The sequence below is a fragment of the Sus scrofa genome, chromosome 4 (genome assembly GCF_054392235.1).
Source record: "Sus scrofa isolate SSC_HxYL_T2T_F1_AM1 chromosome 4, Sscrofa_HxYL_maternal_Yorkshire_Landrace_v2.0, whole genome shotgun sequence".
Lineage (NCBI taxonomy): Eukaryota > Metazoa > Chordata > Mammalia > Artiodactyla > Suidae > Sus > Sus scrofa.
Genome location: NC_139386.1, coordinates 99,001,883 through 99,026,336, shown reverse-complemented (window position 1 = coordinate 99,026,336; position 24,454 = coordinate 99,001,883). Strand labels below are relative to the sequence as shown.

The window sequence follows — 24,454 nt, the reverse complement described above, 5'->3', positions numbered from 1 at the left end:
TAGTCGGATTTGTTAACACTGTGCCACGACGAGAACTCCTGCAATTGGATTCTTAACCACCGTGTCCTGGTTGGAATGCCACGATATTTAACATTTTAAAAAGAAATTTTTACTCATACTTAACAGAACTGGGAAAAGCAGATTTGCTTCATCATTTCTGAAGTGGAATATATATCGAATACAAAAGTTTCTTCCTTTTTACTGCTGATTAACAGTGCACTGTATGAATACACCACAGTTTATTTCTTCTTCTATTAACGGTTACCTGGTCTATCTCTATTTCACAGCCATTCTAAACAAGGCTACAAGAAACATTACATCTTATGGACACAAGTATCAATTTTTCTTTGTAAGTGTATGTTTAGTTTTATAAAAGCTGCCAGAGCTTTTCAGAAAGTTTTACCATTTTACTTAAAGCAACTACATATAAGCTTTCTGGTTGAGCCCACATTTGGTGCTATATTTTTTTCTTTTTTTGACTGCACCCATGGCATGAGGAAATTCCTGAGTCAGGGATCAAACCTGTGCTACAGCTGTGACCCAAGCTGTTGGAGTGACAATGTTGGATCCTTAACCTGCTGTGCCACAGGAGAACTCCTTGGTGCTGTATTTTTTTTTTTTTTTTAATGGCCGCACCTGTGGCATATGGAAGTTCCCGGGCCAGGGATTGAATCTGAGCCACAAATGCAATCTATGCCACAGTTGTGGCAAGCAGGATCCTTTAACTCACAGTGCTGGGCTGGGGATCAAACCTGCAGCATCCGCAGCAACTCAAGCTGCTGCAGTCAGATTTTTAAACCACTGCACCAGAGCAGGAATTCCCTCGATGCTGTATTTTTAATTTTAGGTAATCTGCGGCTGTGTGGTATCTCACCTCTTAATTTGCATTTCCTTGATCAGTTATGATACTGAATATTTTTTGTGTATTTATTGGCCATTTGTATATTCTCTTTGGTGAAGTCTGTGTTCAAACCTTCATTTTATTTTCATTTTTACAAATTACAAATTTTTTTTTTTTTTTTTGTCTTTTTAGGGCTGCACCTGAGGCACATGGAGGTTCTCAGCTAGGGGGTTGAATCGGAGCTGTAGCCTCTGGCCTATGCCACAGCCATAGCAACACGGGATCTGAAACATCTGTGACCTATATATACCACAGCTCAGGGCAACGCCGGATCCTTAACCCACTGAGCGAGGCCAGGGATTGAACCCGCATCCTCATGGATGCTAGTCAGGTTCGTTAACCACTGAGCAACTACAGGAACTCCCAAACCTTCATTTTAAAATTGAGCTGTCTTAAAAAAAATCATTTGTAGGAGTTCTTTATGTATTTAGGATACAGTATGGAATAGAAGGTACAGAGATTTCCCATATACCTCTTGCCCGTAAACATGCATAGCTTACCCCATTATCAGTACCCTCCACCAGAGCCATACGTGTGTTAACAAGTGATGAGTCTGTATTGACATATCATTATCAAATTCCAGTTTCTATTAAGGTTCGCTCTTGGTATTGCATATTCTGTGGCTTTGGACAAATGTATAGTGACATGCATTCACTATTACAGCATCGAAAAGAATAGTTTTTTTTTTTTTTGTCTTTTGTCTTTTTTTTGTTGTTGTTGTTGTTGTTGTTGTTGCTATTTCTTGGGCCGCTCCTACGGCATATGGAGGTTCCCAGGCTAGGGGTTGAATCGGAGCTGTAGCCACCGGCCTACGCCAGAGCCACAGCAACGCGGGATCCGAGCTGCGTCTGCAACCTACACCACAGCTCACGGCAACGCCGGATTGTTAACCCACTGAGCAAGGCCGGGGATCGAACCCTCAACCTCGTGGTTCCTAGTCGGATTCGTCAACCACTGCGCCACGATGGGAACTCCGAAAAGAATAGTTTTTTTTTATTTTTTTATTTTTATTTTTTTAATTTGTTGTTGTTGTTGTTGTTGCTATTTCTTGGGCCGCTCCTACGGCATATGGAGGTTCCCAGGCTAGGGGTTGAGTCGGAGCTGTAGCCACCGGCCTACGCCAGAGCCACAGCAACGCTGGATCCGAGCCGCGTCTGCAACCTACACCACAGCTCACGGCAATGCCGGATCGTTAACCCACTGAGCAAGGGCAGGGACCAAACCCGAAACCTCATGGTTCCTAGTCGGATTCGTTAACCACTGCGCCACGACGGGAACTCCCAAAAAGAATAGTTTTGATGTCATAAAAATCCTCTGTGCTCTGTAGATTCATCCTTACTTCCCCCCAAACCACTGGCAACTACTAATCCTATTAATGTCTCTAAAGTTTTGCCTTTTCTAGAATGTCATTTAGTTGGAATCATATAGTATGCAGCCTTTTCAGATTGGCTTATTTCATTCAGTACCATGAAATGAAAGTTCTTCAACGTCATGAAGCTTTAGTACTATGAATTTAAAGTTCTTCATAGCTTGACAGCTCATTTATTCTCAGTGTGGAACAATATCCCATTGCCTGATATACCACAGTTTACCCATTCATATAACAAAAGATATCTTGGCTGCTTTCAAGTTTTGGCAACTATGAATAAAGCTACCATAAACATGTGTGCAGGTTACTGCACAGACTTAAGTTTTCAATTTCTTTGGGTAAAAAATACCAAAGGAATTCAGTTGTTGGATTGTATGGTAAGAGTATATGCAGTTTTGTAAGAATACAAGTGATTTAAAATTTTTAAATTATACTTGATTTATAATGTTCTGTCAATTTCCGCTGTACAGCAAAGTGACCCAATCATACATATAAATACTTTTTCTCATATCAGCTTCCATTATTTTCTACCACAAGTAATTGGATATAGTGCCCTGTGCTGTACATAGGACCTAATTTCTTATCCATTCTAAATGTAATAGTTTGCATCTACTAACCCCAAACTCTCAGTCCATCACAATTGACTTTTACATACTGCTTTTGTTTCTAGTAACCTCGCTATTAGTTGTAGTACATCTTTTTAGATTTTCTACATACATGACCATGTTATTTGCAAAGAGAAACAATTTTACTTTTTCATTCCTGATGTTCATGACTTATACTCATCTTTTTTGCCTTACTGCACTGGCTAGCACATCCAGAATAATGTTGAAAAGAAGTAATGAAGGTGAACATTTTTACCTTTTTTCCAATTTTAGGAGGAAGCATTCAATATCTCATTAAGTATGATCTGCTGCTTTTTTTTTTTTTAAGTTGTATTAAAGTATAGTTAAGTATGATCTGCTTTTTATAACACTCAGGAAATTCCTTTCTAGTCCTAAGAGTTTACAATCAATTTTGTTCTGTAGTTGTTTTATTCAGCAGGAAGTTTTTGTTGGGTTTTCTACCAGGGTTACATTAGCCTCATAAAATGAGCTGGGAAGTGTTTTTCCTCTGTCTTCATAAAGTGTTTCTGTAAGACTGATGCTATTTCTTTCTCAAATATATAAGAGAGTTCATAAAGGAAATTGTTTTGTTCTGGAATTTTTAATGTGTAAGATTTAGTAAGGAACTCAATTTTGTTCTTTTTTTCCTTTTTTTTTTTTTTAATAGGGTCACAGGTGTGGCATATGGAGTTCCTGGGCTAGGGGCTGAATCAGGGCTGCAGTTGCCGGCCTATGCCATAGCCACAGCAACGCCAGATCTGAGCCATGTCTGCAACCTATGCTGCTGCTCACAGCAATGATGGATCCTTAACCCACTGAGCAAGGAATGGAATGGAACCTGCATCCTCATGGGTACTAGTCAGGTTCTTATAGCAATGAGCTACAATGGGAACTCCTCTTTTATTTTTATTTACCCATTTTTGTTTGGCTGCACCCCCAGCACATGGAAGATCCCATACATGGTTATAGCTTGCGCCACAGCAGCAACAATGCTGGATCCTAAACCCACTGTGCTACATGGTAGCTTTCAGGAACTCAATTTCTTTCAGTGATAAGGGCTATTCAGATATTTGATTTCATCTTACATTAGTTTTAGAAGTTGCATTTTGTAAGGAATTAGCCCGTTACACATACATTTTAAACTGGCATAAAGTTGAATTCAATTATTAGCCTCTTAATGACTATAGGATGATTAGCATGGATACTGGTAATTTACTTTATCATTTACTTTGTCTTGGTTAGTGCATCTAGAAATGATCAGTTTTGTTGCTATTTTCAAACTTTTGTTCCCTTATTGTCTGTTTAATATTTCATTGATTTCTATTCTTTATTATTTTCTTCTTTCAGCTAATACCTCAGTTTTCTGAAATGAGTGGAACAGTTTTGTTCTTTTCATTGGCATTGAGTACTGCCACCCCTCTTTACCTGTGGGTTCTGCATCTGTAGATTCAAACAAATTTGGATCAAAAATAAACTTTAAAAAATTCCAGAAAGTTCCAAACAGCAAAATTAGAATTTGCCCAGTACTGGCAACTATTTATACAGCTTTATAAGTACCTAGAGATGATTAAAAGTACAGTAGGATATGTATAGGTTATCTGCAAATACTATACGACTATACAAGGGACTTGAATATCCTTGGATTTCGCTATCTGAGGGCTCCCAGAACCAATATCCCACCAATACGGAGGGGACAACTTTACTTGATTATAGTAAACCAAGAGGAAGGAGTATAAGATGATTAGCATGGATACTGGTAATTTACTTTATCATTTACTTTGTCTTGGTTAGTGCATCTAACCAATATATATTAAGTACAAAATAAATATCACTTAATCCTCACAACTCAAGTTGGAAACAGTCCGATAGATAGGTGAAGAGGCTGAGATGCAGAGTAGATAAGTAGCTTGTTTAAGATCATTTAACTCTTGGAGTTCCCGTCGTGGCGCAGCGGTTAACAAATCTGACTAGGAACCATGAGGTTGCGGGTTCGGTCCCTGTTCTTGCTCAGTGGGTTAACGATCCGGCGTTGCCGTGAGCTGTGGTGTAGGTTGCAGACGCGGCTCGGATCCCGCGTTGCTATGGCTCTGGCGTAGGCCGGTGTCTGCAGCTCCGTTTCAACCCCTAGCCTGGGAACCTCCATATGCCGCGGAAGCGGCCCAAGAAACTAGCAAAAAAAAAAAAGAAAAAAAAAAAAAAAAGATCATTTAACTCTTAAGAGTGTGGAATGAAAAGAGTAGTCTATGTGTTTGATTCTAAGGTATGCCAAGGGTCCCCAAGAACACCTTCAGGTTTGGTGACTAATAGTACTAGCATAAAATCAGACTCAAGACTCTACTTTGGTATAGCAAAAAGATACAAAGCAAAATCAGTAATGACAAAAAAAAAAATATATATATGTGTATATATATGTGTGTGTGTGTATATATATACATATGTGTGTGTATATATATACATATATGTGTGTATATATGTGTGTATATATACATATGTGTGTGTATATATATGTGTGTATATATACATATATATGTGTGTGTGTATATATATGTGTGTGTATATATATGTGTGTGTGTGTGTATATATATATGTGTATATATATATGTGTGTGTGTGTGTATATATATATATATATGTAGGGCAAAATCTGGAGGAAACCAGGCACAAGTTTACAAAGTACTCTCCCAGTAATGTCACACAAGATGAAATCTATGGCAATGCATTGTGACAATATGCATAAAATGCTGTCTAACAAGAAAGCTCATTATGGAGTTCCCATTGTGGCTCAGTGGATTAAGAACCCAACTAGTATCCCAGGCCCTGCTCAGTGGGTTAAGCATCTGGCACTGCCATGAACTGCAGCGTAGGCTGCAGATGCGGCCTGGATACTGCATTGCTGTGGCCATGGTGCAGGCCAGCAGCTGCAGCTCTGATTCAACTCTTAGCCTGGGAATGACCACAGGCTGCAGGCATGGCCTTAAAAAGAGAAAATAAAATAAAAAAAAAAAAAAAGAAAAAGAAAAAGAAAAAGAAAGCTCGTTAGAAACTCAGCACCCAAGGTTTTAATTGGTAGTTGGTCATATTGGTACCCTCTGCCCAGGATGTACTAAAATTCCAGATTCTTAGAATGAAAACATATGTTCAGTAGAAACCATACAGTTTATACAAGGCAGGCACAGTAAATTACTGTTATCATCTAGGAAGTTTTATATCAACAAAGGTAACCATTCTACTCAAGTTTCCAGATGTCAGCCACTGGCCAACCCTGTAAGCAGAACTTCTAAGAACAGAAGTCTGAGGCCTACTATCTTAATTATTTTGTGCACATAAGGTCTATGTTCTTTCCACTACATCAGGAAAAGTAGTCAAGATTTGACATGAGTCTGAATGACTGGTAGTGGCAACTGACAAAAGCTACGTTGAAAAGGATTCTGAATTATTTTCTGAGCTCAGCCAAAGAGTATCACAATATATTTCACAATAACTGCCAGAGTAAAAAGATGGGGGAAACTATGTACTAAGTAACAGATTCTTGCTGATCGACATTCTACTGCAAAAACAACTATAGTAATTACATTTACTGAATGATTACTGTTAGGTACTATGCTAAGTATTACATGCATTGCTGTATTTAATATTCATATTAATTTCTACTTTAAAATAAAGATTCTGAGGTCTTGAGATGTGTCAACTTGTCCAAGGTTGCATAGCTGGTAAGTGGTGGAGGTGAAAATTTTTTTTTCTTTTTACGGCTGTACCTTTGGCATATGGAAGTTCCCGGGCTTGGGGTTGAACTGAAGCTGCATCTGCAGGCCTACACCACAGTCATGGCAATACCAGATCCAAACTACACCTGCAACCTATGTCACAGATCCTTAACCTATTGAGTGAGGCCAGAGATTGAACCTGAATTCTCATGGACACTATGTCAGGTTCTTTACCACTGAGCCACAATGGGAACTGCTGGAGATGAATTTAAATTAAGGCCTAAATGATGCCAGAAACCAAATATGAAAGATTATGTCTTCATGTTTTTTGCTTCCCTATTTCCCAGAAAATTTCTGAAAAACTATGAATCCCCTTATGCATTTTTAAGTGTAAGGTAACAGAGTTGCTAGTAATGTACTATTTGATTATATCATTTAAAAATGATGAAGCTGCATACCATAAAGATATGGAGTTCCTGTTGTGGCTCAGCAGTAATGAATCCAACCAGTATCCATGAAGAGGCAGGTTCAATCCCTGGCCTCCCTCAGTGGGTTAAAGATCCAACGCTGCCTTGTGCTGTGGTGTAGGTAGCAGACGTGGCTTGGATCTGGCATTGCTGTGGCTGTGGTGTAGGTGGGTAGCTGCAGCTCTGATTTGACCCCTAGACAGGAAACTTCCATACCCTGTGGGTACAGCCATAAAAAGAAAAAGAAAAAAAAAAAAAAAAAGCTTTAATACTTATCATTACTCATTAAAACATATCCCTTACTTTAATATTTAGAAAATTAAATTATTTCTTTTTATCCTTGAGTTAGCCAATTTCCCACCCAGGATAAAACTAGTGAGATCAAAATGTTCACGTTTTCCTTTAAATAGGACTTTTAAATTTTCATTTTCAAAGCCAATTTATCATTAGCAGATTCTAGGAAATAGCTAAATCTGCTGAGAATCAGCTTCCACTGCTATGACCTCATTTCTAAAAACAAAAGGTTCTTTGAAAAGAACTTTGGCACTAAGCCCAGAGAACATGGAACTTACTCTTACTTTCCTTAATTAAGCACTAGTACACTTATCTAGCTGAGAATTAAACATTGTAGTTAAACCATTCTCCAGCCATCCAATACAGATTCATTAAAACAAACTAATCTTTATTGCAGAACTTGTCAATGCCTGTTGCCTTTTTTTGGCCGCATGTGCAGCATGGGAAATTCTCAGGCCAGGGATTGAAACTACATTGCAGTTTCAATCACCACAACTGTGGCAATGCTGGATCCTTACTTAACCTGCTGCTCCACAAGGAAATGTCCCTTGCTTCTTTTAATATAATGCATTGCTAGTGCTGGGCAATCTGGGCAGAAAAATGGAATTAGATAATTATAACACGGAGAAGAGCCCTACAGTCAAGAGCGTCAAGAGTCATAGGTCAAGAGAAAAACAAAAGCACAAGATCAACATATAGTACACAAGTAAACTGTTCCTAAAAAAAATAACTGTCATCCTACGGTCAACAGTTTTTTTTTTTTTTTTTTTTTCTTTTTTGGGTGACACACGTGGCATATGGAAGTTCCCAGGCTAGAGGTCAAATTGGGGCTACAGCTACTGGTCTATGCCACAACAACAGCAAAATGGGATCCGAGCCATGTCTGCAACCTACACTACAGCTCATGTCAATGCTAGATCCCTAATCCACTGAGTGAGGCCAGGGATCGAACCCAAATCGTCATGGATATTAATCAAGTTTGTAACCTGTTGAGCCACAAACAGAAATCCCTTATGTTCAATAATTTATCCTAATCTCTCCTCTTTTCTTTCACTTGTATAACAAGTATTTATTAAACTTCTACTATACACCAAACACTGGGAAATCAAAGGAGAATAAAAAGACAAATGACTCTGTGTTCCTGGAGCTTATAATCTAATAGGGGAGATGGACAGTACATGAGTAAACAAATATAGTAATTATAGAGTGAAACAATCAGGGTGCTGTGATACTGAATAAAGGGAAGAAGCCTCTCTAATAGGATAATCAGGGAAAAAATTTTAAAGAAAGTGATATTTAAGCTGATACTGACATTTAGCTCATCCTTAAAGGATGAAAAGAAATCAGCTGGGGGAGTTTTGATGAAGAGCTTTTCAGGCAATGGTAATAATAAACATAATGATCATTTGGTGGGAAGCAATTTGGTATAATCTAGAATCTGAAAAAAGACAAGCATAACATAATACAGTGTATAAGGGAAAGATGAGAAGAGATAGATGTAAAATGATGAAACAGTCAGGAACCAGACCATTTCAGTCAGGGTAAGGAGTTTATACTTTACTGTAATGGTAGGCCACTGAAAGATTTTAGGGATGATTTAGTTTAAGTTATAAAATCATATGGATGTAGTGAGAGATTATCATACTAAGTGAAGTAGCTATAGAAAGATAAATATCATGGGATATCACTTATATGTGGAATCTAAAAAAAAAAAAAAAAGACACAAATGAACTTATTTACAAAACAGAAATAGACCCATAGATCTAGAAAACAAACTTACAGTTATTAAAGGGGAAAGGGGAGAGGAGCAAATTAGGAGGATGGAAATAACATACACACACTACTATATATGAAACAGATAACTAACAAAGACCTATTATAGAGCACAGGGAACTATAGTCAATATTTTATAGTAACTATAAGGGGAAAGAATATGAAAAAAAATTTATATATCAAATACAGTGCTGTACACTTGAAACTAATACAACACTGTAAATCAATTATACGTTAATAAAAATATTAAATTAAAAAGTTATAAAATTATTTCTCTTTTTACGGTGTGGAGAGTGTATTGGAAGGGAGCAAATACGCAAGTGGAGATATCTGTGGGAAGTCTACTGCAGTGGCCTGAACAGAAGACAACAGTAGCATGGTCTTGAATGACGGCGGTAGAATTTGAAGAGAAGTTGGATATATTTCAAGGATGAAAATAATGAAACTTGGAGATGGACCTGATAAGGTGATGCAAGAATAAGGGAAATCAAGAATGAGTTCTAGGCACCTCTTTTTTATTTGTATTTTTTGGCTGTGCCTGTGGCATGTAGAAGTTCCCAGGCCAGGGATCTAACCTATATCACAGCAGTGACAATGCCAGATCCTTAACCTGAACCACAAGGGAGCTCCAAGGTACTGTTTACTTATCTAGGATTCTGAAAGGTATTATTATTAAAATGCCAAGCAAAGACTTTTTCTCCAAAATTAAGAGAAAGATAAATCTTGATCAATTTTCAAGCATATAAATGATCAGAAAAAGGAGTGGGTCCTTTTTCTTTGATTATTACATATCCATAAATCATCTCCCTTTGAACACAGAAAACATTTGAAACTGAAGTAACAAATAGTTGGGTTTTCCTAGATGATATACTAACATAATCAAGAATATGTAACTGTTGTTTACTGAAACTTCAGTGAATAAGAGTTACATCATTTTGACTCCTAGATAGCAAAAGAGTTTGAAAAATTCTTCAGAGTGAGTATAAAATAAATGGTAAATACTTGACTCCACTGGAGATATAGAAATAACAAGAACACAAAGACATTATCTCCCAAACCCCAAAAATATCATTACTTCTCAGCAATATATTGTATATACTGAGCACTCACCAACATGAATGGGGGCTGGGAATAATCCATATTCATGTTCTCCTGGAGTGTATTCCAGCTTTTCTTTCTTTAACTGGATCAATCGGCTCTTTGGGCTGTGATGAAAAAGAGAATGGAAAATAGTCAGAGGCAATGAAATTTCCTCTTCTGGTCAAATACAGAAAACAAATCACTATCAAGAATATTTGTTTTGGTAGTAATCATTGTGTACAAAAATATCAATCACTATGTTGTGTACCTGGAACATGGTGCTATAAGTCAATGACACTCAATTTAAGAAAATGAAAAACTCTTTTGAATCAAAAATCACTTTTACAATAAATATAATAAGAAATGAACTTGGCTTCTTGGTAATTTATGTGAAAATACTGGGGGGATTTAATTAACAATTAAAAAATAGTAATGTAATCCAACTGAGCCATAAAGTACAAATTTCATAAAGTAGTAAAAATTCCAAATTCATAGAGTGGTAATTTAAGAAAAGTGTATCAGGAAAAGTATGCACTTTTCTATAATTTTGAACTTACACTTGTCATTTCATGTGATTCTCCTAATAAGATAAAAAGAAAATTAATAGTAATAAATGGGTTTATATGTATGAACTATTCTGGGTGACTTGTTCTACATGTCAGAAATAGTTGATTTATATACATATCTGGTTTGTACATAAAATTCTGAATTGGGGGAAAAAAAGAATATTGTTTTATTTTTACTTTTTTGGCTATGCCTGCAGCATACAGAAGTTCCCAGGCCATGGATGGCACCCTCAGCACAGCAGTGACCTGAGCCTCTGCAGTGACATCGGATTCTTAACCTGCTGAGCCATCAGGGAACTCCAAAAGAGTATTGTTTTAACAGTGGCTTAAACCTTTTTTTTTTTTTAAGAGCCACACATGCTACATACGGAAATTCCCAGGCTAGGGGTCAAATTGGAGCTATAGCTAGCACCTCTTTTGGAAGGCAGCTATGCTCACCACTATACCACCAACGCTTGCAACTAGCTCTTCTTCACTGACCCTTTGGTTGCTGAGTAGCATGTTGTTTAATTTCTACATATTTATGAATTTTCTAGTTCCTCTTTTTTTTTTTTTGGTATTTTTAGGGCAGTACCCATGGCATATAGAAGTTCTCAGGCTAGGGACTGAATTGGAGCCATAGCCACCAGCCTACATCACAGCCACAGCCACACTAGATCAGAGCCATGTCTGCGACCCACACCTCAGCTCACGGCAATAGCAGATCCTTAACCCACTAAATGAGGACAGGGATCAAACCCACACCCTCAGGGACACTAGTTGAGTTCGTTTCTGCTGAGCCACAATGGGAACTCTGGCAGTGGCTTAAATTTTAAATGCTTATGTTTGGTGGGGGAGGGATACTAAGCATTTTCATATATATATGCATGCTAGTTGGGTTTGTTAACCACTGAGCCACGACGGGAACTCCCATTTTCATATAGAAAATAGATATAAGAAAGACCCTCATCAGCATACTCCAAAAGTTCTGCAGAAAGAACCTAAATTTCAGATTTGATCATGACTGCCTTATATTTGGTTAATGATTTATAGTTTATAAAGTATTTTTACATATTATCATTTATATCAATTCTTCTTACCTGATGGATAAGAAATGTTAGCTCTAGTATATAGATTTGAACACTGATGCTCTATAAGGCTGATTTGGATTAATCTCAGTAGCTGGTAAGGGGATTCAAGATGAAAACCTCAGTTTCTTGCTCAACTCATATTCACTTACTATTCTCTTTATTCCACAATGTTCCGTAAATGTACCTTGTCCACTCATTTTATTGGGTATGTGTTCCTAATATTTGTTATGAGATCAAAGTCTAAACAGATTTCAGCTATATAAAAGAGGGGAAAAAAGGGGAAAGAAAAAGGAAATGACAAAAAAATAGGTGAGAAAAAAGGAGTTCAGGAAAGACTCATTCGGTCTATTCTGATTTTATTTTCCTTTACAGTTCTAATAAGGTAAGATGCATATATTTCTTTCTCTATGAAATCCGAAATAATGCCTTTCAAAAAACAAATCTAGGAGTTCCTGTTGTGGCTCAGTAGTAACAAACCTGACAAGGATCCATGAGGACGTGGGTTCAATCTCTGGCCTCCCTCAGTGGGTTAATAAGGGTTAAGGATTAATCAAAACATTCCAACAAACAAAAACCCAATTTGTAAAGGAAGAAGTAAAACTATTACTGTTTGCAGATGACATGATACTATACCTAGAAAATCCTAAAGATGCTACCAGAAAACTGTTAGAGCTCATCAATGATTTGGTAAAGTTGTAGGATATAAAATTTATACACAGAAATTGACTGCATTTCTATATACTAACAATGAAAGATCAGAAAGAAAAATTAGAGAAACAATTCCATATACCATCACATCAAAAAGAATAAAATACCTAGGAGTAAATTTACCTAAAGAGACAAAAGACCTGTACTCTGAAAACTGCAAGACACTAATGGAAGAAACCAAAGATGACACAAACAGATGGAAAGACACACATGTTCTTGGATTGAAAGAATCAATGTTGTTAAAATGACTATACTACTCAAGGCAATATACAGATTAAATGCAATCCCTATCAAATTACCAATGGCATTTTTCACAGAACTAGAACAAAATATTTTAAAATTGGTATGAAGGAGTTCCTGTTGTGGCTCAGTGGTTTAAGAATCTGACTAGCATCCCTGAGGATGTGGTTTGATCCCTGGCCTTGCTTAGTGGGTTAGGGATCTGGCATTGCTATGAGCTGTGGTGCAGGTTACAGACGTAGCTCGGATCCCAAGTTCCTGTGGCTGTGGTGTAGGATGCAGCCTGGATCCTGAGCTGCTGTGGCTGTGGCATAGGCTAGCATCTGCAGCTCCAATTTGACCCCTAGACCGAGAACTTCTCTATACTGAAGATACAGCCCTAAAAGAAAAAAAAAAATTTGTATGGAAACACAAAAGGCCCTGAGTAGCCAAAGCATTCCTGAGAAAGAAAAATGGAGCTGGAGGCTCCCTGACTTCAGACTATACTACAAAGCTATAGTCATAAAAATAATATGGTGCTGGCACAAAAACAGAAATATAGATCAATGCAACAGGAAAGAAAGCCCAGAAATGAATGTACCTATCATCAATTAATCTAGGAGGAAAGAATATAAAATACATAAAAGACACCCTTTTCAATAATGATACTGGGAAAACTAGAATGAAATTAGAACACTCTCTAACACCATACACAAAAATAAACTCAAAATGAGGAGTTCCTATCGTGGCTCAGTGGTAACAAACTCAACTAGTATCCACGAAGATGCGGGTTTGATCCCTGGCCTTGCTCAGTGGGTTAAGGCTCCAGTGTTGCCGTGAGTTGTGCTGTAGGTAGCAGACACAGTTTAGATCCCTCATTGCTATGGCTGTGGTGAAGCCTGGTTGCTGTAGCTCTGATTCAACCCCCAGCCTGGGAACTTCCGTATGTTGTGGGTGTGGCCCTAAACCAACCACCACCCCCCCCAAAAAAACCAAAAAACCCAAACAACAACCCCCCCCAACCCTCTAAATGGACTAGAGACCTAAATATAAGATTGGATACTATAAAACTCTTAGAGGAAAACAGGATGAATACTTTCTGACGTAAACCGCAGCAATATCTTCTCAAATCTACCTCCTAGAGTAATGACAATAAAAACAACAACAAGGAGTTCCCGTCGTGGCGCAGTGGTTAACGAATCCGACCGGGAACCATGAGGTTGCGGGTTCGGTCCCTGCCCTTGCTCAGTGGGTTAATGATCCGGTGTTGCCGTGAGCTGTGGTGTAGGTTGCAGACGCGGCTTGGATCCTGCGTTGCTGTGGCTCTGGCGTAGGCCGGTGGCTACAGCTCCGATTCAACCCCTAGCCTGGGAACCTCCATATGCCGTGGGAGCGGCCCAAGAAATAGCAACAACAACAACAACAACAACAAAAGACAAAAAGACAAAAGACAAAACAACAACAACAACAACAACAAAACCAAACGGGACCTAATTAAACTTAAAGCGTTTTTCACAGTAAAGGAAACCCTAGACAAAATAAAAAGACAACCCACAGAATGGGAGAAGATATTTACAAATAATGCAACTGAAAAGAGATTCATCTCCATCTACATAAACCTCTCTTGTAGCTAAATATTAAAAAAAAAAACCAAACGACCCCATCAAAAAAATGGGCAGAACATCTAAGCAGACATTTTCCCAAAAAAGACATACAGATGGCCAAAAAACCCATGAAAAGATACTCAACATCACCAATTATTAGAGAAATGCAAATCACAACTACTATGAGGTACCAGGTCACACTGGCCAGAAAGGCCATCATCAAAGAGACTACAAACAATAAATGCTTGAGAAGGTACAGAGAAAAGGGAACCCTCTTACACTGTTGGTGGGAATGTAAACTGGAGCAACCACTATGGAAAACATTATGGAGGTTCCTCAAAAAACTAAAAATAGAAGTACCATATGAGCCAGCAATCCCAGTTTTGGGCATCTATCCAGAAGAAACCATGATTCGAAAGGATATATGTACCCCAATGTTCACTGCAGCACTACTTACAATATCCAAGACATGGAAGCAACTTAAATGTCCTCGACAGAGGAATGGATAAAGATATGGTACACATGTACAATGGAATATTACTCAACCATGAAAACAATGAAATAATGGCATTTGCAGCAACATGGACGGACCTAGAAATTATCATACTAAATGAAGTTATTAGTAAGACAGTGACAGACAAATATCCTATGATATCACCTGTATGTGGAATCTTAAAAAAAGGATACAAATGAACTTATTTGCAGAATAGAAAGAGAGTCACAGACTTTTAAAAACATGGTTACCAAAGGGGACAGGCAGGGGGGATGGAGGAGTGGACTGGGGTTTGGATGGAAATGTTAAAAAATTAGGTTGTGAAGGAGTTCCCGTCGTAGCACAGTGGTTAACGAATCTGACTAGGAATCTGAGGTTGTGGGTTTAGTCCCTGGCCTTGCTCAGGGGGTTAAGGATCCGGTGTTGCCCTGAGCTGTGGTGTAGGTTGCAGACAAGGATCGGATCCTGCATTGCTGTGGCTGTAGTGTAGGCCGGTGGCTACAGCTCCGATTAGACCCCTAGCCTGGGAAACTCCATATGCCGCGGGGAGCGGCCCTAGAAAAAGGCAAAAAGAGACAAAAAAAAAAAATTAGGTTGTGATAATGGTTGCACAACTATAAATATAATAACATTCACTGAATTATTAAAAATAAAAGAAAATGTGAGTAGACTGATAACTAGTAAGGCGCATGAATCAGTAATCAAAACCTCCCAACAAACAGAAATTTAGGAACAAAAGGTTTCACTGGTAAATTCTACCAAATATTTAAAGAATTAATAAAAATCTTTCTTAAACACTTCAAAAAAAAAAAGGAGGAAACACTTCTTTTTTTTTTTTGCCTTTTTTAGGGCCACACCCAAGGCATATGGAGGTTCCCGGCTAGGGGTCCAATCAGAGCTACAGGTGCCATCCTATACCACACCTACAGTAACGTGGGATTTGAGCTACGTCTGTGACCTACACTACAGCTCACAGCAACACCAGACCCTTAACCCACTGAGCGAGGCTAGGGATCAAACCTGCAACCTCATAGTTCCTAGACGGATTCATTTCCGCTGCGCCACGATGGGAACTCCAAGGAAACACTTCTTAATTCATTTTATGAGGTCAGCATTACACTGACACCAAAACATGAGGACACTATGAGAAAATTAAGAGCTAATCTCCCTGATGAAAACAGATGTAAATATCCTCAATGAAATATTAATAAAGTAAATCCAACAATACATTAAATGGTCTACAGCCCATGATCAAATGGAATTTATTTCAGGGATGCAAGAATGGTCAAACATCTGCAAAATCAATGTGATATACTAGAAAAACAAAATAAAGAATAAAAATCATGATTGGCGTTCCTGTTGTGGCTCAGCGGATTAAGAACTCAACCTAGCGTCCATGAGAATGTGGGTTTGATCCCTGACCTCATTCAATAGGTTAAGGACCTGGTGTTGCTACAAGCTACAGTGTAGGTCACAGATGCGGCTTGGATCTGCTGTGGCTGTGGCATAGGTCTCCAATTCAACCCCTAGCCTGGGAACTTCCATATGCTGTAGGTATGGACATAAAAAGAAAATAAAAATCATATGATCATCTCAATAGATGGAGAAAAAGCATTTGACAATACTGCACATCCGTTTATGATAAAAACACTCCACAAAGTATGTATCGCAATGTAATAAAGGCCATATAAGACAAGCTCGCAACTAACATCATACTTGACGAAAACATGGAAGACTTTCCTGTAAGAGCAGGAATAAGACAATAACATCTGCACTGCAGAGAAAAACTGTTATAAAGGACATAACTGATACAATTAGTGAAATTTGATTATGAACTGTACATTAGCTAATAGTACCGTAGCAATGTTAAGATCCTGAATTTATTTATACCCTGTTTATAGAAAGAGATGTCCTGGTTCATAGGAAATACATTGTGAAATAATTATGAATCATAGGTTAAAATTTCTATAACTCTTTATTAAAAAAATTGAGGAGGGAGTTCCCTGGAGGCCTAGTGGTTAACAACTGCTGTGTCTTAGGTGGATCGATCCCTGGCCCTGGAACTTCTGCTTGCTGAAGGTGCATGCAGAAAACACACATGCATGTTTTGTCCAAAAAACAAAACAAAACCCAAGGAAAAACAAAAAAAGGAGGTCCCCTCTAGTGCAGTGGGTTATGGATCAGGCATAGGTTGCAGCTACAGCTTGATTCACTCCCTGGCCCAGGCACTTTCATATGCCCTGGGTTCAGCCAAAAAAAGAAATAAAAAACCGAAGCAAAGAAAACCCTGAGAATAAAAATATGTCTGTATATGTGTGTAAGAGAAAGGTAGAGGAGGGAGGGAGGGAAGAGGAGAAAGAAATGTAACAGAATATCAATATTTGATGAATCTGGGTGAATGGTACATAATGCTTTTGTACAATTTGCAATCTTCTTTAAATTACCACATAACTGTGCATAAAAATAGATAATAAACATACACTTTAGGAAAATACCAAACAAAATTTTTTACAACAAATTAACTTCTTATGGTAGTATGAAATTATTTAATGTTTAAATAATAACTATCTTTGGAGTTTCCTTTGTGGCTCAGCAGTGGCAAACCTGACTAGTATCCATGAGAATGTGGGTTTGATCTCTGGCCTCGCACAGTGGGTTAAGGATCAGGCATTGCTGTGAGCTGTGGCGCAGGCCAGCGGCTGTGCTCTGATTCAGCCCCTAGCCTGGCAACTTCCATGTGCCACAGGTACAGTTCTAAAAAGACAAAAAAAAAAAGACTAAATATCTCTAGCACCAACTAACTTCTCACCTTGGGGAAAGTATAAAATAATACATTTGACTTGCTTTAAGTAACTTTAATAATTTATTACAGTGGGCATAGAAAACTAATACACAGGTTAACTTCCACTAACAGTTTGATGACCATACAACTAGACATTTTTTGGTGCCTATATACATGAGGTTTAAGAGGTTTTCTTTCTTTTTTTTTTTTTTTGTCTTTCTGCCATTTCTAGGGCCGCTTCTGTGGCATACGGAGATTCCAGGCTAGCGGTCTAATCAGAGCTGTAGACACCGGCCTACGCCAGAGCCACAGCAACACGGGATCCGAACCGTGTCTGCAACTTACACCACAGCTCATGGCAACGCCGGATCCTTAACCCACTGAGCAAGGCCAGGGATCAAACCTGCAACCTCATGGTTCCTAGTCGGATTCTTTAACCACTGAGCCATGACGAGAACTCCTAAGAGGTTTTCTTAAACCACGGAGTACTGGCTGTATTTTTATACAGTATCTTAGTGACATCATCATAGACCCAGGAAGGAATACATAACAAAACACGGGAATCATCACTGATTCTAGCCCAATCCTTTACTCCCTCCCATTCCTTCAGTCTTTAATTCGTTTCAAACAATGTCAAACAATGTCAAGAGTCCATTCCTTCCGAATAAATAAATAAATAAATAAATAAGTAAGAGTCCACCCTTTCCAACATCCTGCCACTGCTATTATCTTTGTTCATTACATGATTTCTATCCTGGAAAACCACAAAGGTGTCCTACTTCCTAACTGGTCTTTTCATTTAATTCATTTCCCATACTGATACCATGGTCTTATCTTGATTCAATTTTAACTGACTCAAACTCTTCCCTCAGTTTTTAAAAACCTAAAATGATTAATATAAAAAAGAATAACTTTGAGAGTTCCCATTGTGGCTCAGTGGAAATGAATCTGACTAGCATCCATGAGGATGCAGGTTTGATTCCTGGCCTTGCTCAGTGGGTTAAGGATCATTTTTTCCATGATAAATGAGGTTGAGCACACATACCAACAGAAGGTATATGCAAACTTTCTATATACTTTCCAACAATTTTGTCGTGAACCTAAAGCTGCTCTAAATAATTGTTTATTACTTAAAAAACCAAACCAATCCCTCCCTCAATTGCTACCAATAAAAAATAGCACACAAAAATACAGTGGTTCCACAACTTATAAAAATGCATACATGTGTTAATCAATGTTTTTAAAAAAAGATTCCCAAATCATTTTCTTCCAATTTATTTCTGTAAGATGAAGAGCTAGTTCTAACATAAACAAGATCCACTTCAGAGTGAAAGACTTTTCTCTGTCTTGAGATGTTTCAAAGCACTGATGTAGTTGATACTGATCTTTTGAGGCACAGTATGACACTATTACTAATCTCCCATTTTTAAGAATTCAATCCTTAAATCTCAATAGTAAAAATAGAATTAGGAATTCCTGACATGGCGCAGCAGAAACAAATCCGACTAGGAACCATGAGGTTGAGGGTTCAATTCCTGGGCTCACTCAGTGGGTTTAGGATCAGGCGTTGCTGTGAGCTGCAGTGTAGGTTGCAGATGTGGCTCGCATCCTGAGTTGCTGTGGCTGTGGTGTAGGCTGGCAGCTGTAGTTCTGATTGGACCCCTAGCTGGGAACCTCCACATGCCATGGGTGCGGCCCTAAAAAACAAAAAACAAAAAAATAAAAAAATAGAAGTAAAAGTTGAACTTTATTTCTTAGTAGAAAACTTAATATATTTCTACATTCTCTCTTCAGAAAAAAACACTGCTTTAAAATCATAACTGTATTAGATGTTCCCAAAATACATGGACAGGCAGCATATGGAGGTCAAATTGAAGCTACAGCTCTCAGCCTATGCCACAGCCACAGCAATGGAGAATCCGAGCCATGTCTGCAACATACGCAGCTCAAGGCAATGCCGGATCCTTAACCCACTGAAGCCAGGGATTAAACTTGAGTCCTTTTGGATACTAGCTGGGTTGGTTAATGCTGCACCACAATGAGAATTCCTCCTTATTTTATTTTTTTCTTTTTTAGGACCGCACCTGTAGCATATGGAAGTTTCCAGGCTAGAGGTCGAATCAGAGTTACAGCTGCTGGCCTACACCATAGCCATAGAAAGGCAGGATCCAAGCCGCATCTGTGACCTACACCATAGCTCATGGCAACACCAGATCCTTAACCCACTGAGTGAGGCCAGGGATCGAACTCGCAACCTCATTGTTCCTAGTCAGATTCATTTTTTCCGCTGCACCCCGACAGGAACTCCCTCCCTTTCCTCTTTTACACTCTCTGTAATAAAGATCTTATGGCTGGATTCTAGCAGTTACTTTGGAACAAAAGGTAACCATAGGAACGAAAGCTTAGTGCTGAAATGCAAGAACCAAGAGTCTAGGTCCCTGAAGACACTGTAAAGATACCATATTAACCTTGAACTATATTTCACAACTTCTTTTGAATTAAAAGAAAATAAATGTTCATTGTTAAAAACTCTTGGTTATTTCAGAGGATTTTCTATCACTGACAGCTGAAACTAAGCTTAACTAATAAAACATTTTCATGACCCAAGAAGCAAAAATGGAGGGCAAAGAGTTTATGTGATACCTACCTCAGTAGCAAATCAATGAAAGATCTTTTCAATGCAAAATAGTGTTGAGGTTTACATATTAATCACTTTAATCACACCAAGTCAGATATACCTCTAATACGTAAACTTTTCCCTTCTAATTTGACTCCTTTTTTGCCTAAATTCAGACCCTCATGATCTTTTTTTTTGGCTGCTGTGACAATGCCAGATCCTTCATCTGCTGTGCCACAAGGAACTCCCCTCATGACCTTCTGATGGATACTGGGAATTTCTGCCATTAGTAACTCATTCAATTCATTTTCCCCTCTGTTGCCAGAGTTATCATCTTAAAACACAAACTTATATTTTTACTTCCTTTTCTAAAAACAGCATTTTTAATTTCCTGTAGCTTAGTGGGATAAATATCTTAGAGTCATGAAGTCTATGAGTTCATGGTCCCTATCACACAATGCTTATTTCCACCACACCAATGTATTTCAGAAAAACTGAACTTCTAAATTGCATATATTTTATATATATATATACATACATACATACATACACACATACATACATACACACACATATATACTTTTTTTTTTTTTTTGGTCTTTTTGTCTTTTTAGGGCCACACCCGTGGCATATGGAGGTCCCCAGGCTAGGAATCTAATTGGAACTGTAGCCGCCAGCCTACACCACAGTCACAGCAACGCCAGATCTGAGCTGCATATGCGACGTACACCACAGCTCACAGGCAAACTGGATCCTTAACCCACCGAGCAAGGCCAGGGATCAACCCACAACCTCATGGTTCATTTTTGCTGAGCCACGACAGGAACTCCCATAAATTGCTTTAATATACGAAAAACCTTTGCATACTAGTATGTGCCTTGGTACATGCTATTCTAACTGGAATGCCCTTCTCCATCTTGCAAACTACTACCGAGCCTTCAAAACCTAACTCACCTATATTCTGTGAACTACTTATTACTCAATAATACAGTTAGGTGATACCCCTTTGGGGCTTTGAAAACTCTCAGAGTACTGATCAAGCTGTACTTTCCCAAGGGCGTATGAAATTCTTAAAAGTAAGGAGTATTTTACTCATCTGGCAAAGCTCTTGGAATACAGAAAGCATTTAACAAATGAGGAACGAACGTAGAAAATCAAGATCACTTTAGATACACGCTTAGTACCCCTTTTCTTTCCTTTTTTTTTTGGTCTTTCTAGGGCCACACCTGAGGCATATGGAGGTTCCCAGGCTAGGGGTCAAATTGGAGTTGCAGCTGCTGGCCTATGCCACAGCCACAGCCATGTCAGATCTGAGCTACATTTTCGACCTACACCACAGCTCATGGCAACGCTGGATCATGGATGCTAGTCAGATTCGTTTCTGCTGAACCATGATGGGATCTCCCTCTTTCTGTTTTAAATTTTGGCTGTACCTACGACATGTGTAAGTTCCTGGGCTAGGGATCAAATCCCTGCCACAGAAGCAACATCGCTGAGTCCTTAACCTGCTTAGCCACCAGGAATTCTGTTCGATTTCTTATTTTTAATTAAAAAAGGCATCCTCAGGAGTTCCTGTCGTGGCGCAGTGGTTAACGAATCCGACTAGGAACCATGAGGTTTCGGGTTCGGTCCCTGGCCTTGCTCAGTGGGTTAACGATCCAGCGTTGCCATGAGCTGTTGTGCAGGCTGAAGATGTGGCTCGGATTCCGTGTTGCTGTGGCTCTGACATAGGCCGATGGCTACAGCTCCAATTAGACCCCTAGCCTGGGAACCTCCATGTGCTGCAAGTGCAGCCCTGGGAAAGACCAAAAAAAAAAACCACCCTTAGAATCCAAACTATAGAAATGTACCCTAGAAAGGCAGAGAGAAGATAAAGATCATGGAAAATAATTAGCCCAAACAACACATCATGAGTACAGCAATCGTTGAAGTATTTGTGATGAGATATGTATTCCTGTATATTACATTTGTATTATGCTTTTTTTCTTTTGATAGTCAAAGTATTATTTAAAACTTGGAAGAATAACAGGTATTTTTAAAGGATGTCAGCTGATAGGTACCACTACTTACTCTGTAGTTTTGTAAACATCAGAATACAGCCCTGCTTTCTGATACTTCTTCTTTGGGGGACGTGGGGCCTTCTTTTCTCTTGGGATGAGAGAAAGCACAGGCTGCAAGGTACTTTCAGGTTCGGGAAGTTTGGCTGGGGTTTCAGGAGGACTGGGAATCTCAACTGCTGCTTCAGTAAAGCTAGAAAGAGAAGTTTAAAGATAATTTTATGATGAAATTTTTTTCCCTACAAATGATTACCTATTTAAAAAAAAACATCACAGCAATAAAAAAAGAGATATGGGGACTTCCTCATCTGGTCATGCTGGAGTAACAGATACTAGACTTGTCCTCCTGATAGAAACTAGTAAAAACAGAGCAAACTACTATAAACCTGGAGAATGTTTACGAAACAATTACCAGACATCTGACAATAGTGACTGAAGCACTCTGGTTCCTGAGAAAATTGGAGGGGAAAAAAGAGATGATTCCTAAAACCACTTTGCCCTTATAAGAAGGACTGAGGTGGAAGGAGTAAAATCAAAGTAGAGAATGGCCAATCTGATGAGTTAAAAACAGACATCAGAGAATGGAGAAGTTGAAGTAAAGGGACTGAAAGGCAGTGCAAAACGGAGTGAAGAAAGCTATGGAGGAAAATAACTCTTGAAATCTGTGAATGCGTCTCCTTTAGCATATTGCTAAATACTAAGTTTGTGTATTATGCAGGGCAAAATTCCATAAGGCAGGACAAAGAACCACCAGAATAGCATAACTCAAACAATTTCTAGAGCTCACTCACACATGAAGATAGACATTCAGATTCCACTAGAGAGAGTGAAGACATTGCCCAACACCTGGGGCATTCAATATAGACCCCAGAGGGTAATATAACCCATTCCTGTAGGGCTCAACTATCTCTGGAATAAAAGCTAGCCCTAATAAAACTTAAAAACTATCTTTAAAAGAATCCAAGCTGATCCATAATTAATTGTCTACCAAATAAAATCAAACACAGAAAGGAACAAAAAACAGACATACAATAATGTGATATTTACAATATTTAAAAAATCAAAATTAAAAATTAAAAAGCAATGATCAATATTTTTCCAAATTTGATAAAAAGTATAAACCCAAGGTTTCAAGAAGCTGAACAAAACATAAGCAATACAAACCTAAATTTAAAAAGTATGGAACATCAGAATAAACTTGCTGAAAATGATGAAGAAAATAAATGGAGTCAGAAAAAAAATACACAATCTATAGAGGAGAACAAAAATAATAATGAATGCAGATTTCACATCTGAAATAACACGAGCTAACAGGCAATGAAAAGACATCTATTAAAAGGAGAACGAGGGGAGGCGTCTGTTAAAAGAGAATGCTCAATCAAAAACATTTTTGAAAGTTAAGGTAAGGAGTTCCTGTCGTGGAGTAGTGGAAATGGATCCGACTAGGAACCATGAGGTTGCAGGTTTTATCCCTGGCCTCACTCAGTGGGTTAAGGATCTGGCATTGCTGTGAGCTGTGGTGTAGGTCACAGACGCAGCTCGGATCCTGCGTTGCTGTGGCTCTGGCACAGGCCGGCAGCAACAGCTGATTTGACCCCTAACCTGGGAACCTCCATAAGCCACAGGTGCGGCCTTAAAAAAAAAGACAAAAAGACAAAAAAAAAAAAAAAAAAAAAAAAAAAAACTAATGCGAATACAGTTCTAGGCAAAGATGGAATAGACACTTCTATCTATCCTCCCATTAAATACAACTAAAAACCCTGGAAATTATATATAAAATTAACATAAGCAAACAGGTTGGCCAGGCACTTTTGGCCCTAAGCAATGACACATCAGGGAATTTCCTAGATTGTCTTTTTGCCTTATAATACCGAAAGACTGGAAACAGTTTTCCTAATATCAAGGACAAGACAAATGTCTGCGTTCATCACTTAAAGTCAACGTCAGGGTTAAAGGTCCTAGCCAGTGCAAAGTGGCAATTAAAAAAAATCTAGAAGTGTGTCTCCTCCAATTTTGTTCTTTTCTTTCAAGATTGTTTCAGCTATTTGGGGATCCCTTGAGATTCCTTGTGAATTTTAGGATGGACTTTCCTATTTCAACACAAAACATCATTGGGACTCTGATAGGAATTGCACTGAATATGTAG

General features: G+C 38.5%; 1 protein-coding gene and 1 long non-coding RNA gene across 18 annotated transcripts in view; both read right to left on the bottom strand.

Moving 5' to 3' along the window:
- ASH1L (ASH1 like histone lysine methyltransferase) overlaps positions 1-24,454 on the bottom strand; it is a 189,247-nt gene that overhangs the window by 56,524 nt on the left and 108,269 nt on the right. For 13 of the 17 annotated variants that reach the window (XM_085022729.1, XM_085022730.1, XM_085022731.1 and 10 more), the window contains 2 exons: positions 22,322-22,501; positions 10,223-10,317 (listed from right to left, as the gene is read on the bottom strand). In XM_085022729.1, coding sequence (XP_084878855.1) covers positions 10,223-10,317; positions 22,322-22,501 — 275 coding nt within the window. The remainder of the gene's footprint in view (positions 1-10,222; positions 10,318-22,321; positions 22,502-24,454) is intronic. The other 4 variants (XM_013997002.3, XM_085022732.1, XM_085022734.1 and 1 more) reach the window with 1 other exon arrangement.
- LOC146404058 (uncharacterized) lies at positions 4,202-7,262 on the bottom strand. The gene is made up of 2 exons (XR_014844118.1): positions 7,037-7,262; positions 4,202-5,042 (listed from the first exon to the last, which is right to left on the bottom strand). It is a non-coding gene; the product is annotated as an uncharacterized LOC146404058 (long non-coding RNA).